At 37.9% G+C, this 16,479-nt stretch overlaps 2 protein-coding genes across 4 annotated transcripts; both read left to right on the top strand.

Annotated features, from left to right (window-relative positions):
* The first annotated feature begins 1,086 nt into the window (after positions 1-1,086).
* Positions 1,087-10,447, top strand: LOC105688618. 2 transcript variants are annotated; one of them, XM_012405067.3, is made up of 6 exons: positions 1,087-1,278; positions 2,039-2,278; positions 8,370-8,405; positions 8,495-8,783; positions 8,929-9,142; positions 9,214-10,447. In XM_012405067.3, the coding sequence occupies exons 2-6, from the start codon at positions 2,164-2,166 to the stop codon at positions 9,238-9,240; spliced, it is 681 nt and encodes a 226-aa protein (XP_012260490.2). In that variant the 5' UTR covers positions 1,087-1,278; positions 2,039-2,163; the 3' UTR covers positions 9,241-10,447. The 2 variants fall into 2 exon arrangements, with proteins under 2 accessions (XP_012260490.2, XP_048512586.1); XM_048656629.1 differs by having other exon boundaries at positions 2,036-2,278.
* Positions 10,448-10,716: 269 nt separating this feature from the next.
* On the top strand, positions 10,717-11,911 carry LOC105688617 (39S ribosomal protein L32, mitochondrial). 2 transcript variants are annotated; one of them, XM_012405064.3, is made up of 4 exons: positions 10,717-10,875; positions 11,084-11,338; positions 11,441-11,583; positions 11,675-11,911. In XM_012405064.3, exons 1-4 carry the CDS (start codon positions 10,785-10,787, stop codon positions 11,792-11,794), a joined length of 609 nt encoding a protein of 202 aa, XP_012260487.1. In that variant the 5' UTR covers positions 10,717-10,784; the 3' UTR covers positions 11,795-11,911. The 2 variants fall into 2 exon arrangements, with proteins under 2 accessions (XP_012260487.1, XP_048512587.1); XM_048656630.1 differs by having other exon boundaries at positions 10,745-10,875; positions 11,087-11,338.
* Positions 11,912-16,479: the final 4,568 nt, after the last annotated feature.

The following is a 16,479-nucleotide window of genomic DNA, read 5'->3' as shown; positions in this document are numbered from 1 at the left end:
GGTATGTGAATTTAAATTTATCTTAAATTATTTCCCGCAGATACAAGCAAATAAAATGACTAGATACGCGTGATATGTTTGAATACAATATAAACACACCTATACTACGAGTGTACAACGATAATTGTCGCAATAAAAGAAAAAACCAAAAAGAAATATCAATTTTTCACGTACCTCGTTCCGCTGCACAAACGGGGTACGATAAATTTTTATTCTTCTCTAAATTTTTCACTCTCTCAGTTACACTTATGCGAATGAACTCTTATCTTCGGATTCGGAAGATCGTATCGCGAATAACTTCTTCGCGGGTTGTATTCGGCTTTTTCTTTTATTACGACTTCGAATTTTACGATCACAACAACACTCACTAATAAAATTCACCGCGCTACCGCGGCGTCATACCATCACACTTATGTACCGTTATTGCACAGTAGTTTCGTATTTTTGCTTTTCATTTTTCGACGAAAATTCTTTGAAATCGTCAATTCTCTAATTGTAATGAAAAATTCAGGGATGAAATCTCGGGGTGTTCTGCGTTGTGGCTTGTATGACACACGTACCCGTCGAACGAATATAATTACGATAAGTATCTAGGCGCGTTGTACTCGCACAACTGTTATCTATGCGATCCGATTATGACAATGAAAGAAGCTGCGAGTATATTTGAGACAAAGAAAAGTGAACCCTCAGGATTTCCCTACCGTTAACAATAAACACATTTGATGAATGAACTTGCGGAGTTGGAAGGAGTACGGACCACACGTAGATATAATAAAGTGTTCAGATGCTGAGGAGGAACCCCTGCGGAGGAACCGAGGAAGGACTGAATGTGGAGGCGTGTCGGTCGTACGTACGTGATATCAACGATATTTCCACATATTTTCTACATTCGTGTCCGTACCAAACACATAGAGCTCAGGATGTCGCGTAGTTTCGCGCAGTGTTCCGTTGGTACGGTATTCAAACGAGTCGAGGATCAGGTCATCCCTTGCTTCGCACGTCGTCGACGCGCAACCGTGGCCGTAACCACCCCACCACTTCCAGGTCGTCCACCACCTGGCTTCCACTACCTCTATAAAAGCATCGCCCGAACCAGGGAGCAGCCCGAGTCCAGGTACAAACGTGTTTTAGGAATTATTATTCACCCCACAGTAAGACGTCAGGAGTATAATAAGCTCGCATTTTTAATTAACGGCGCATACGTAACGCACAGATACTGAAATATTTTCAAAATTATACCATTAAAAACCACCTCAACCGATTACTGGCAAAAATATTGTACGTATATCACATACCGGTGCGGTATGATTTTTTTTTTTTTTTCGTCTCATCTAATTTCTAAGCGGAGCAGGGAGAGCATAATTTTTTTCACTATATTTTTACGAGGGTGCAGGTGCGGAAGGATAAAAAACATTGAGAAAAAAGATAGTTTTAGCTTTCAGTGAGACGCGTGTTGGATATTATTATTTAATAGATTTTGGAATACAGCCGGGGGGGGATTGTACAGAGTAGGTATGTCAACCTGTTGCAGAGTTGCATCGCTCGGACGCTCGCCATAGATATACTTATGTACGTACACCGAGAAGAACGAAGAAAATTTACCGGCTAGGGTGTATTTTCATAAAAAAATTAAACTCTATTTTCAAATATAACTCCGAAGCTTTCGAAAATTAGGCAGTTAGAAAAGAAAGGAAGGAATCGTTTGATCAATCTCGGCAGTTTTTGCAATCGCGGTCCACTGAAGCTTTTATCAAACCTGCACCGCTTCCGAATGTTACAAAAGAAAACGGATGCATTACGTATAAGTATTGTAAATGGGTGCGGATATATGGTATACATGTAATCAAAGGCGCAAATGCAAATTGTAACTAGATAAGCTCAAAAAATACGATGAATGTTTTCTTTTTCTTTTTCTTTTTTTTTGGTGATACGATTAATAACGGCGATTGATATCGCGGTTCAGTACAAATCAAAAGCATATTACACGTGCATTAAATATACAATAATAATAAGGGAACATATGTGTCCATTCCAGAAGACTGCTGGGAAAAAAAAAAAAAAAAAAAATTAAAAGAATAAGGAACTGAAGACGAAAAAGGAAGAAAGAAAAAGTTGTAGAAGAGTGAAAACTGGGAGGTCGAACAAATAACATATAAGAAGAAAATGAAAATGCGAGAACAACGAGAAGTAATATCTTACAGAGGTGCTTCCGCCATTACCGCTGTTACAAGATCACTGATGTTCATGCTTGTATTTTGCTACGCCGGATGCGCTGCTGGTAAGTAAAACCGTAAATTTTTAAATCGACAGAATTTCGATTCCGAATTTTGAAAGCGAATATCTGCTCGTTCGTTATTTTTTTATCGCAGGAAATGATTCAAAAGAATTTCGTTCCTTATAGGAGCTTTTTACCCCCACGATTTAATATATATTAGTGACACGTATAAGAATAATCCGCTTGCATGTAACGTGTTAGGTACGATTACTTGAATCTGCCAAGTCCAATAGGCGTCCATCGTTTAAGGTGACTAACTTTGATCGTCGCGAAAAAAGTCACTTACCTTCACCCCCTCGTTATAACATGTGTATACATGTATATCTAGACACGAGTTGACTGGTTTTCGCGGTAACAGAATAACGTAATTAAAACTTGTTCACCTAAAGCACCTGTGACGTGTAGTCGATGCTTAGAAACTCGTAAACTTTGAACTAAATTTACTTGAGGTAATTTTAAAAAAAATTAATTCTCAAACATACCTACAACATGGTATGCGATACGTACATCATATCCGTATTCGCCTACCCATACTACGTAATTGAAGCTATTTTAATTCATCCACACGGAGAGCATGACGATAATCAATTTTACGATATAATTATTAAATCCCGTACAAACAAAATACATTTTCATACATCGAATCGATATAGGTATGTTACACGTACACGTTCGCTGCAATGATATTCACCGCCTACGTATATTACAAGGGAGGTTGGATGCATGTGTGAACGTGCGTTTAAACTTCTCTGTGTGCTCGTTTTCACGATTGTGGAAAATGTTGGGTGTACTCAAACACGCAATGATAATATGTCCGCAGCATTTCGACCCTGTATAGTACGATAGCTAAAGAGAATTTATTAGCACGCAAAAGGTTCGGCTTCTATAGGTATAGTTTCGTCCGTCTAATTACTATAAGCATCTTCCTTTATCTATCGTTTGTTAATTAAATTCTGATGGTATTAGACCGTCGTCATACGTGTGTATTGGAAGAGGTGTTCACGGAGGAGGTGGGAAATGAAAATTGCATATATTATCACAATTCGCGTATGCGGTATTACAGACAGCGTTATGCACGCGGTGGCAAATTAGATTGATTCACGAGAGAAATAATAATAATAGCAATAAATAATTAAATCTATTATACGGGCATATATATTATACATATAATCAAACCACATGGGGCCAAACGGCGGCAATATACTTTCGAGGAAAAATGAATTAATTTTTTTTTGGAATATAAAATTAGTCACTCAAGATATACCTATCTATATTAGAATATATACTCGGAATCGTGGTGGCAAAAACCAACTGAAATACCCAAAAATAGGCGCGGTATAATTGAATGGGCGGCACGTCCTTACGTTTAAACTGTGTGTATAAAAAGAGTAAAAAAAGAGCAGAAAAAAAGGGAACAAACGAAACCTTAAAAAGTAAAATTTATATACATAGAAAATGATTCCGTGTGATAAAAGAAAAATAATAAAACCTCTCGTAATTTTTTCCTCGATATTCCGTCAGTCAGCCGTTAATCGCATATAATTTTGCGTAAAAGCTTTACCTTATCATCCAGTAAATATGAGCAGAGTAAGAGATTTCCTGTGTATATATGTACATATAATCCGCCACGGAATCCCATCTCAATAACGGTGAAATAAAAACCAAATAAAAAAAGAAATGAAAAAATCGCTTGATTTTAGCAGTGAAACACGGATATCAATTTTAAGCAAAGGTTACGCGATAAATCTGCAGCCGAATGCACGGTTTTCTATACGTCGTATAGATATAAATATCTACGTAGCCGGTATAATAACAACCGATGAAAAAGATCCACAGTGATTTACAACCGACGCGGCACTGCACCGATCACTTTCAGATTAATACCGTCAAATATATGAACGAACAAACTCTGTGTACGTATGGATATATATAAAACGGCTCACTATATGGTATATTACCACCTAGAGGTGATGGAAAATAGTGTGACGGCCACTCGATCAAACGCTCAACAAAAAATTAATCCAACCTTATCGATTCCATGCGTTGTGTATTATGTACTCCCCTTTCTCCCCCGTGCATTGTTTTTAATTACACAGACTCCGCGGATGAGCAAGACCCCGTGCGTTCTTATTATACTTCCTATAATTATTTTAAATCTATATACGCGCTGGGATATCGGTACTCCTCCACCATAGCTATTATATGAAAGAAGAATTGCGGTAACAATCGAATCAGGGAATATTCTCCTCCGATTGATCCATTCGATCGCGTAATGAAGAACAAATATATTCGGTAATTTAATTCGATAGAAACGCCATCGAGTCATAGTGAATTCTTTGTAGATGAGAATCGCAGAAGACGCATCGGTCACGGTCTCAAGATTTCGAAGGAATGATAAGAAAAATCAAAAACGAAAAGATCCGCTCACCGGAATGACGCGGACAAAAATACGTATCCTGAGTTTTCTGGAAGAAAGTAATAAAAATATTAATATACATGCAATACCTCGTGTTCTTTTCTTGACGGGCACCCACACGTCGGTCAGGATTCCGTCACGAACGCGTAATCTCCGTGGCGATTTCTGTGCGGCGACTGCGAAATCGAGAATAACAATCCGCCGCAGGAAGTGGGTTATATTCTTCCGGATAAAGTTGTGTACTCTCTTCTTGAAAAAAGTTCGTGGGTGGTTGGAGAAGAAAAAATAAAGGCAAAAAATTATAAACTGAAAAGAACAGAAGCGGAGGGAGTAACTGGATAAACCAATGAGAGCGAACCGCCCGAGGGGTTTTAAAAGGGTTGCACATACCTGTGTATAAGTTGTTGCAGATGAAGAATTCACTTATGCACAGCTGAGGGCATCGCCGTTTGATTATATTACACTCGCGATATTCATTGCCTGAACGAAGAACGTCGATGCAATTCACATTCCGCTCCGAAAACTCTGCACCATCTCCCGGGCGTACCCGTTCATCTGGATAAGAAAACTGATCGCGTTCCAGTCATCGAAACTTGACGTTATTCAATAACGATTTTATAACTCGAGCGAAGGAAAATGAGACAGGTCGAATTGTTCATAAAATATATTTTGTTTAGACTATACATAAAATATTATGCGTATACCTATGTATACGCATATATTTATACCTGAAACCTACCTGAAGTGCGTTTGTCGTCATGCCCCATGGGAGTCGCCACGTTGCGTTTGCGTAATTAGTTAATGCCCTGCGGGGTTAATTAATATGATTAATTTTCGAATATTCCTTGAACGTGTCCCGCATGTTTAATTGTATACCTACCTCGGTCAGCAAACTCACCCCCTCCCTCGGTTCAAAAAGATACCGTACATGCCTGCACATATGTAAGCACAGGAGGTGTATGTAATAAACATCGGGTAAATGATGCTATAATTTGACTATTACAGAGACATTGCAACATTGACATCGAGTCAGCCGATCGCGTCCAAACATACAAGCGCGTTCATTCTACAAATTGTTGATTATTAAACGCAAAAGAATTCATCGTGAAACGATAACTCTTGCGATACGCGTCTGTAGATATCTGTTTGAAAAAATTTTGAGTTTATAATTGAAACGGTGCAGGGAAATCACTTTTCGCCTGTAACAAAGAGCGTATAATGACCACACGATTCGGTTCAGTGGTCGCGGACTAGAACATATGATTGCGATGCAATTCTCGAGTACCACCTATCCACTTCGTTGTCAGTGTTGTTTGATTGTACGTACGAGTTTATAACTGCGGCTCGTATTTACACGTCACCGAAGTGTGTACGGTAGCCGTAGGTATATGACCCGGTCGTATACCCAGAGGAAAGCGAGTTGTGTACTCACAATCAGCACCGCCCTGCCGAAGAGTATTTCTCACATTTAGGGGTGCCGCGAACGGATATGGAATACGTCGACGACCATGATTCCCGATTGTTTGCGTTCAGCATACCTTTAAACTCGCCGATTGAATCAAAGTACGGTGGACCGTACGATCTGTAATGTTGGAAAATAAAAACATCGATATTTGGACGATGAAAATTCATTTTTTTCCCCTGCGGAAATTTCTAAAAACCATTCCAGAACACCAGTGAACGGGGTTTACCCCGCTTTGTACGGATAGATTTAGTTTACATCGTAACCGGGACGAATGAGGAGTTGGAACCTCAAACACATTTTCCTAATTATAATAATCAGCTAACCGACTTGCAGCGTGGGGTTCCAACTTCCTAACAAGATATTTATTTCAATCTTCCACGTACATACCTGCGTACAGGTATCTATGTATTTTACAGGTAACACGTATTGCACCGCGACTGAAACCGGAAACTTTTACAATATTAAAAATATTTTTATAACTATTTACTTTACGACGGTCGTTCGTCTGCGGTTATAGTGCTGCGTTATTTCATCCGTGGTCTAAGAGGCAGAAGGTCGTAACGTCAACTTTTTGGATCGCGTGTAGTTGCATCGCCATGTAAAAGTGATTCGAAAAATCATGAAAATTGTTTCAATATCATTGTCAGTGGGATATAATTCATAGCCCTTGATGAGATGACGAGAATTCGGAGGATGTAGATGATGAAATCACTGCGATATGCCCACATACATCGACCGCGATACACGTCATCGCGGATCATAAATCGAAAATTTAAACACTGCCTGAAATCATAATGAATTAATAAACCAACCACCTGTTGGTTCGCATACCGTGGTATGGGAACTTTGGATTTTACGTATAGTTTACACTTCGAGGAAATATGTAAACCGCCAACTACGTGTTTGCGTCGATGCGATGTACGTACGACAAACATTTGATGTTCAATTCCTGATGTCGCAATATGTTATCCACACCGTTGTTAATTGCGATATAACGCATATTGCTTCGGATGATATACAAGGTTTACGACATGTATGAAACCGTAAAAGGCTGACGTGTGTAAAAATCCCCGCATATCGATACATACCTACTGCATACACACAACAACTGACTCGTAGGCGTCAATTTTGCTGCAGCCATACGGATATAATTATTAGCTCGTCGAGATGATTCCGGGCAAACAGATACGCTGATTGACTCGATTTTATAACGATCACTTACAGGGCAAATGTAATTTTCCCTCGCTTTCTCATTTATTTGTTTTATCCTTTCTGTTTCATTTTTATTTCTACTTCATCGTTGCGGATAATTTTTACCGTATCTGCGACTGATAATTGATAATGATACGGGGAATATGATTCAATTACGAGGGCAATATATATTTTTTTATATAAGAATTACATGCGCATTATAACGAAAGGGTAGCTACCCTGCTAACTAGGTACGTTAATTAAGTCCAAACTCACTTTAATATGCCATAGGGTTGGCGCTACACAACCCGGTTTAGATGTACGCGTAAATATCTATATATGTATTAAGCAATTTCAAAAGGCAGAAATGTAGACACGTATTATTCAGAAATTCTACAACAAAAATTGTCCTACCGTGAACTACAATTTCGGTAACGCGAGTAGCTTGTGCAGCGGTAAATATGTACCTACGACATATTCGAAACAAAGTTGAATCATGTAAGTGAATTATTCGCTCGGCTGTATATTCTTTTTCAATTCTTTTCAACAGAGACGTATGTTATAAAAATATCTCGCCCCCCAATTTTCCTAAAATGTACAAAGTCTGCGGATCCGTACCAATTTACATTTTTTGACGCTGCATGCTGTTAGTGATTTCATCATATTTTCTTATTTAATTTCGAATACCTTTGTAGGAAAAGATCCCTCTCACTGCGGAACATATACTTCTGTGTACATACGATATGTCTTCATACACCGTAAGCTTTCACCAGTCACGATTTAGCGTAACCTTTAGAGTCTTTTCTTACATCCTTCAGGATACATCTAGACATACTTTGAGCATATTCAACGTAGTTAAATAAAGCTGCTCTGCGAGTTGCACGAAATCCCCATGTGAGGATGCGAGAGGACCAACAATAGGGGATGCACACAGTGGGCGAGATCCTGTGAAGAAAAGCGAGATAATAAAGATGCTGAAAATATATGATATGGACTTTTTCTGAAATCCATTTTCTTTTCAGGTTCCTGTCTCAGCTATGGACACTCTTGTTGGGGCGGTAGGCATTCGTATCTGATTTTTTTCTTCGTTTTTCTGGACAACTCGAACACGCTGTTGGAAAATAATTTGCTGTACGGTTAATTTTAGCTCACGGAAAACGCAGCGGACATAATTATGCGGGTGCTGGAAATCCAACGGCAAACAATGAGCGTTCCTCTATGTCCGGAGCAGGTGCCGTTCAGGGGCCGCTAAACGACGGTGAATCCTTACGGGATCAATGGATCCTTTCTCGCCTAGTTACAAGACAGCTCTCCGCACCAGGGGCTGAAAAATTTCGGGGAAATTGGTACGACTCTAACAGAGGACGAGGACATGGACGAAATTGGGATTCTAATGACGTTGGCGTAGTGTCAGATACCGCGAAGACGATTCGCCGGTAATGATGAATCGATTATTAGATCTGAAAGAAATTTTGGATCGGCATTTATTTGTACCGAATATATTTTAGATTAAATTTCGCCAGATTTTTTTGAGTTTGATTGGATCATTTTTCCTTGTTTCTTTCGACTTTTCCATTACAGAGACCAAGTTGATATCGAGGATGAGGATGAGGACGATGAGATACGTGACGAAGCTGTGGTCTTACCCCGATTATTGTCCCGGGAAACTCGAGGACAGGTATTGGAGCCACGAGATATCCCTGATGATGACGAACTTCTTCTTGTACCGCCGTCCGATCACGATCATTTGAAACCTATAGGCCAATCGCACAAGTTACGATTATTCAAAATTTTGGTAAATATTCTGTGTGAAATGTTTATTGAAGAGATCGTGTGTATATTAATTTTAACATCTCATTATTTCAGAATAGTGCAGCTGGAAAAATTAAATAAAAAGAATCATGGCCATTGAAACGTAACTACTGACGATATCTTTCATTTAAAAAGATCCATAGATTTCATATTCGATGAGTTTAGTTATTATTGGTTATTATTACCTGAAGTAGTGAAATATTTTTGTTTAATATAAATATTGGGTAATTTTCAATTTCGCATCCACGGCTGTGACATAAACTCTGATTAAAAAAGGTAATTGAAAAAATTTTTTAGTCACAATATTCTGACTAATAATACAACATTACTTATTTTCAAATGTAACTTCTTCGTTTCATTTGGCGTACCAATTCGTTAATTATAAAAAACACACATACACATGGTTGTGAAAGTTGGTTAAATTTGGAATGAAAATTACTCATTTATAGTTTTCAATAGACGGTAAGCTTCCGTGCATTACATAGTCCTGTACTGTACCTCGATGAACTTGGAAGAGAATTACAAGTTTGAAACATACAATAAGTATTTCTTTTGCCCATTTTTGATTCCACATGTTTCAATTTCAATCAAAATGATCCTCCATGTATACGTCTGGTATACTCAATATGTGTAGAATAATGATAGGTATAAAAGTATTATAAAACGGACGGACAAATATGGTCTTGCACTATTCCTAGGAATGTTCTCTGAAGGGGGCTTTGCATTTAAACCCTTAGCATGGGATCATCGGAAATCGCATTTCGCATCTGTATAATGTATTGTCAGAGTATACCTTCAGCTGTATGATAATTCTCTACTAACAAGTAGGTACCTTTCGTATAAGATCGTATATGCTTAACGATGAAAATAATTCATAGAGAAACCATTAAAAAAATCACTCCAATTTTTAGCTAAACTATAACCGAAGGTTACGGGCTGGGCCTTCAGTGAATAGTTTAGAACCTTCTGAAAAGTGTAGATTGTTTGAATTCGTTAAGCTTGATCGAAGTTGTTGGTACGCATCATTATTTTCGGTTTCCCATATGATGTGATGGAATTCAATTTAATACTGAAAATCTTTTCATTTTTAATCCGTCTGTTAATTTAAAACTATCTATTCTACCAGTTGATTGTCGATTGTAATAGTAAAATATTCCGAGTCTAACTATAATGAGGTATGAATACGCTCTGTTCAAATGCTATACTACAGTATAAAGATGAACCAAATTATTTACAACTGTACTAACGGAACTTGTTTAAATAAAATACAATGAAGAGATCTATGGAATCGACTTGATTTTCTCGTTTACATTCATGGTTCTATCCGACAATAGTATGCAAATCGTTTCAAGAAAAAGCAGGCACCAGTCCAATCGCTGTTAATGTTTAAACCAGCGTCCGATGCCGCTTTTTCTCGTGCTACCCCTCACTGATATATACCAGTCGCGCTATCTATCGGCAACACCCCACACTATCGGATCTTTAAGGGATGAATTTCGACGTGTGAACAACAGAGGGAACAACGATGCAACAACTAAGAGAAATGAGAGATCTCTCGATACTACAGAGGCATAAGTTCAGTAAGCAGCCGAATTTCGGAGCAGCTACATCCGATAGTACGAATCATGGCGTCTAGCCTAATAAATCGTATCGGTTATGCTCTACAGCGATTCGAAATTCTGATTGAAAATATTATTAGTCGCAGATTTCCACCAGGTAAAATAATAAGAAATATATTTAACTTGTGTCCCAAAATGATCTAGGTAAAGTTTAATTCAAGTTTCAACATTTCTAACCTAAGAGCTCTGTCGTATTGAAGGATGTACTAGAATTTTTTCTTCATTGCCCATAAGCTTCGTGATCAATTAATACTAATGTTTGGTATACACTAATGATAATATTTGTACTTTATAATTACTTTCAGAAGCATTATGCATCGTTGAATTAACAAATTACCCAACCCGGGATCAATCAACACCCCCATCTAATCCGTTCTCTTTAGAAAATCTCATTGGTGATGGTTTGTTTTGGGCTGTTCCGAAATCTAGACGAACGGTTGAAAAAAGATTGAAAAGAAAATTTGGAGATCCAAAATATCACTGGAAACCATTGAAACTCAAAACCAATCTGTTGGTGTGTAATTCCTGTGGAAACCATTATGAAGCTGGTATCCTTTGCGGTGAGAATGCTCACATTATAATTAAATTTGATTCGGTTTCACTGTGGTCCCTGTTAGCAAAGCTTAACTATTTATTTAAAACTCAATTATCAATTATTTCAGTCTATTGTTACACCAAAGTGAAACTGGAGACACAGGAAATGCAGGATGCTATTCAGGCTAGTCTGGATTTGAGTCCTGTTGATAAGGACGTTGTTGTTGTGTACGACGGAGAAAATAGCGAAAAAATGAAAGAATATTGGAAGGTATAACAACAGGTGGCATTTGTTACCACTTACCCAACACGTTTGTGATTATAAGTGTAAACTTTTATGGCTTGTTCCAATTTTTTAACAGAACAAGCGCATTGTTGAGTTGCCCAAGAAGAGGCCGTCCTGGTTTCAGAACAACTTACTTCAGCAGACAACGCAAGAACCCGCGGACAGTAAAGAAGTCGAGCCTACTCAACTGGGGTAGAATAAATTTACTGTTGAAGATTTTTAATCTAATTATCTATCGATTTTGTAGTACATTATATTAAGTATTTGCGCCAGTGGGTCGCTTGTTAATAAATCCAGTAAATATCCACTTTAATTTCTGTCCGATCCATTATTTTCCATCCCCCTGAAAACTATATTTCACGCAGAGTTATGATATTTTGGAATGTCGACTCATGTCAGGGTCTAATATTTTCGTATCTCTACGATATTTCGATTAGCGGTGTTCCAATTTTTATTCGGGACAACTATCACCCGCAAGAAATAAGATTGACGAACGATTGAAATTCATTAAATTTGGCCACAATTTTTGCGGGCTCGTGTTCAATTTATGACCACTGACGGATGGTCTGATTTATGAGTCTTGGCTTATAGATTGGAGCTTGAAGCTTGCAGGTTGCTGCTCACGGTTTGCGGTTTCGCGGCTTATGGGTTTCATATTTCGCAATTTATTACGAATGGTTGATTTTATCTTCGAAGATTTCATGGGCTGTACTTCGAAATGCAATGTTCACGAAATCGACTTATTCACGTAAGAAGTAAATGCCGAAGTAATTCATCTCGATCGAAATAATTGACAAACTGAAATACTATGTGAAATAAAAAAAATGCTCAATCTATTCTATTAAAAAAGAATTCGAAAATATATTGCTGTTTGATATCATCGGTAATATGTCGATTATCCTTCGAATTTCATTACTTGAGTAGGTATAACAATGTCAAAATTATCTAGGACGAAGATTTCTCAATGGGGAAGAAATAAATCGCATTATACATATGTTTAAATTGAAATTACGTGTAAACCTAAGTTAGTTTCTACTCTTAGGCATGTTTCAAATAACGCAACTCTTAACTGCCTCGATAGACGTATTACCGAATGGATATTACTCACACGCGTATAATTATCGCGCACCACCATCATTGAATGGTGCCTTAATTTTTATGACTTCGGGCGAAGGATACGTCTTTCACTACACCTCATATGGGAGAAGCTACGAACAATTAAGCATTTGGAGTTCCATCACGAGAGAATTCAAACGAGCAATAAACCCTACAGCGACTTCGCTGGAACAGAAATGGTGGGGTGAAGGCGAACGGACACGTTTCTTTGATCTCTGTCCGAAATATATGAAGACAAACCGCGAACCGAGGATTACTTTTCACGACATAGGGGTACATACAACGTATCCTGATATTTGTCTGGTTTGTTTTCCTTTTCTGCGTATTTCTTCCTCAAGCTTTCTCTTTTTTTTTTGTTCCACTCAAACCCAAACCGTTCTTTTTCCACAGCTTCAGAGCTTATCCGACCTTTGAAATAGAACTTCGCAGCCTTCTAGTATCTTTCTGATAACTTACGGATATCTTACACGGTATTTTTATAGGCAAACAAACTACGCTCTCATGTACAAAGGGCGGTATTTCTTCGTTACTTTTAATGACCTACGATTCTTCACGAGGGTGGCAAAAAGCTCATACAACTTTATATTCTCACGCTTAGATTCTGAGGATATAGGGTCGAATACCGAAATGTGTTATTGTCATCAGGGTTCTAATGATTCATTTGAATTTTTTTTCTTCAGATTTTATGGAGAGGCTTGTATAAAATTGTTCGATTTTTTTTTTTTTTTTTTAAATATCTCTACAGAGATCAAAGTCAAAATAAAAATTCATGTAAAGTCGTACAGAATTTTTTTTTCTATCCCTACTTTTTTCAAAAGACAGCTTTAAGTAGATACCTTCTTTGTGTCGGTTGGAACCTCCATGATCAAAAGCCATCAAAAATATATGCCGTTATATGGCATCGGTTTCAAAGATGCTACAGTCCTCCAATTCTATACACCTTACCGAGGGACCCATAATGCCGCGTGCCCTGGATAAAAGGTATACACTTGAAATATAATGTGCTTTATTCTGAATTTGTAAATGTATACGTTTATTTGTTTTTATCCTATTTTGACTCTCGGAAAATTTCAAAAACTACTTCGAGTTTATTTTTAAAATGCATTTGCCTCTACAAGACTCCATGGCAAGTGCATGATAATTGTTCTCACGATGGCTCGTTTCGGGGTGGTTTTTACCATCGTATTACGCCTGGTATGCTGAAAATCTTTTCACGCCTCAAGTTCATAACTCTGTGCATGTAGAGCTTTCCCGAGCTTCACGCGAAACCGTGAACATTGACCGGATGACTTGCTGATTGTTGACAATGAAGCGCAAGTGTTATAATATGTTGCAGGAGCGAGTTTTAGAAGCACATATTACACGTGAGAATAATCGTTAACAACCGTTATTAATCACGGCATGAAAATGGCTATCGATTCGATGTACTGGAATACAAAGCAAGGGGACAACTATTTGACCTTTAATTGCCCCCTCTTTGGGGATCACCCCAAAATTTTCTGGTTGTACGATTTGCGTTTTTATTGATATTTTATCTTTCACATTTGTTATGCTTCGAACTAAATCCATTCGTTTTTAATCACCCATTTTCCCCAAGCTTTCAGCGATCAGATAAACGGCATTAATCCTTTCGTTGTAAAGTAAAAATAACGACGACGACCCGCAGACTTTCGTTGGTTTCGATCGATAATGTTCTTGTATAGCTCGGCTATGAAAGGTGATGCAAAAGTGGTATAGGTGAGGGAAAATGGTAATTTAAATCATATTTATACAGTTGAGCTTTCATGCTGAATCTGGGCTTCAGAAACATATCCTAATGGGTCCTTGTTCCCGTATTCGGTTACATCAACGCCGCACAAAAACTGGACGATGCGAGCTGTCTTTTTTATAACTGGATTGAAGTCACAACACTTTTAGCGAGTTGGGATTGAAATTCAAAACGCGTCACTAATATCCGTCCTTGTTAATTTATTTCCTAAGTCCTTTTTTGCTAGAAAGATTCGAAGAACTTTTTTTTTGAAAGGTCATCACCTTGTTGGATTCTCGGATATTCGCATCCACGATGAAGCTTCCAAAGCACGATCAAGTAACTTGAAAGGGGAATGGAAAGACTACTTGGAAGATATGGCGAGCAACTGGAATTCGGTAAAAATATTGCGTGCGAATCTTTGATCTGTTAGAAATGTGCATACCCCCAAAATTATTTTCGTTAATCCTTTAGAGAATGAAGGCGGCCTCGTCACGCTTTTCAGTATTTTACGCCCACTTGATTTTTAGTTATCGCGTAAGTTGGTATATTTCGAAGACACAGAGCCAGCCTGCAGGCATGTAGCAATAATACGCTGAAAATAAAGTACCTAATGAAACAAAAGTGAGGTCAGGTGAAAGTCAGAGGTCGCGGTCATGGCAATTTACTCCTCTGCAACCCTTTTATAATTCCCTAAGCTCATTTTGCAGTCAAATATACAAAATATAAACTGTCAGCTGGGCCGTAGCGTCGTCCATAGTATTTGTCGGTCTTATTGTTGAAACAATTCTTCCAGTTTATCGTATCAGATCCCGTAATACCATGAAAGTTATTCCCCGTTGTATTACGACTTTGCTTATACGAAGGTTGAAACCCCACGTCAACTTTATAGTTTTTCTACTTTTGTTTTACTAATACTTTTGTGCATTAGCGGGAAAGAGGAATTAATTTGTGGTGATGGAAAATCCTGCTTCGCCCATAGGGAATCAAATAAAAGATACACGGAAAACCAATCCTAGTTTCTCAGAGCCTAAGGTAATTCTCTTGTTTTCCAATTCGTCCGATTGAAGATCTCTCAGATTCGATAAATACGTTCGGATGTTATTTACCTCGAGGTTTCGAGCATTACAAATCGTTTTTTAAATAGTGCGATCAAGCGCACACTCATTTTCTTTCGCTTGAAACACGCCGAATTTAGGTTGAAGCCATCTCACCCGTTTTGATCGAATTTTTTCGCCGTAATTGTATTTTCCAAGATCTTCAAAAATCAGGTGAACAAAATAAAGTATGATGTAATATCAAACTTCTTATATCATGCCTTACCGAAGCTTCACGCAGTTGCAGAAAATGAGGAAGGATCTTTTATGCCTTTGAAGTTCTCCATCACAGCGTTGACTGAGGATTTGTTTTTTCAGTCAAGGATCGCAGCTAAATCATGAACGTGCTAGATAACTTTGGCGTTTTTTGTATTTTTTGTGCGTTGAATACCTTTCGAGTCAGTGAGTCGGTAATATTTTCCAAGATTTCACGATGTTCTCCAAAAAAAAGTGAAAAATCAAGTATATCTCGATGGAATTGATGCGTAGCTCAATCAATTCGACGTATTCGTGTTCTTTGTGCGAGTATACGTACGAAACGCGTCCTGAAATCAATTTTGCAACAACTTCACATTTTGCCTCAAAAAAACGTTTATATATCAAGTTAATTCAGAGTCAGTTTGTAGCGTGCCACAGACAGATTAAATTAGTGTTTCATGATCGTAATGAAATAATTACGCGAGGTAATTCCGCAGAATTATACATACTTGTATAGGATCACTTCTATCACACGGGAATCCGTTGCCAATTAGACAAGCTTTTTAGTTTTGGTTCATCGTTTTTTTTGGCCATCTTATTTTATTTTTTTTTCTTCTATATTCAACTGATTCGGGAGACGTTTAATAATTTTTCTAATAAAATTTAACAAGCACTCGGGTGATGTCGATAATTTTGTCGAACATAGGGTGAGATAGGGAGAAC

Source organism: Athalia rosae, chromosome 6, assembly GCF_917208135.1.
Source record: "Athalia rosae chromosome 6, iyAthRosa1.1, whole genome shotgun sequence".
Taxonomy (NCBI): Eukaryota; Metazoa; Arthropoda; class Insecta; order Hymenoptera; family Athaliidae; genus Athalia; species Athalia rosae.
This window is presented reverse-complemented; position numbering and strand designations above follow the sequence as displayed.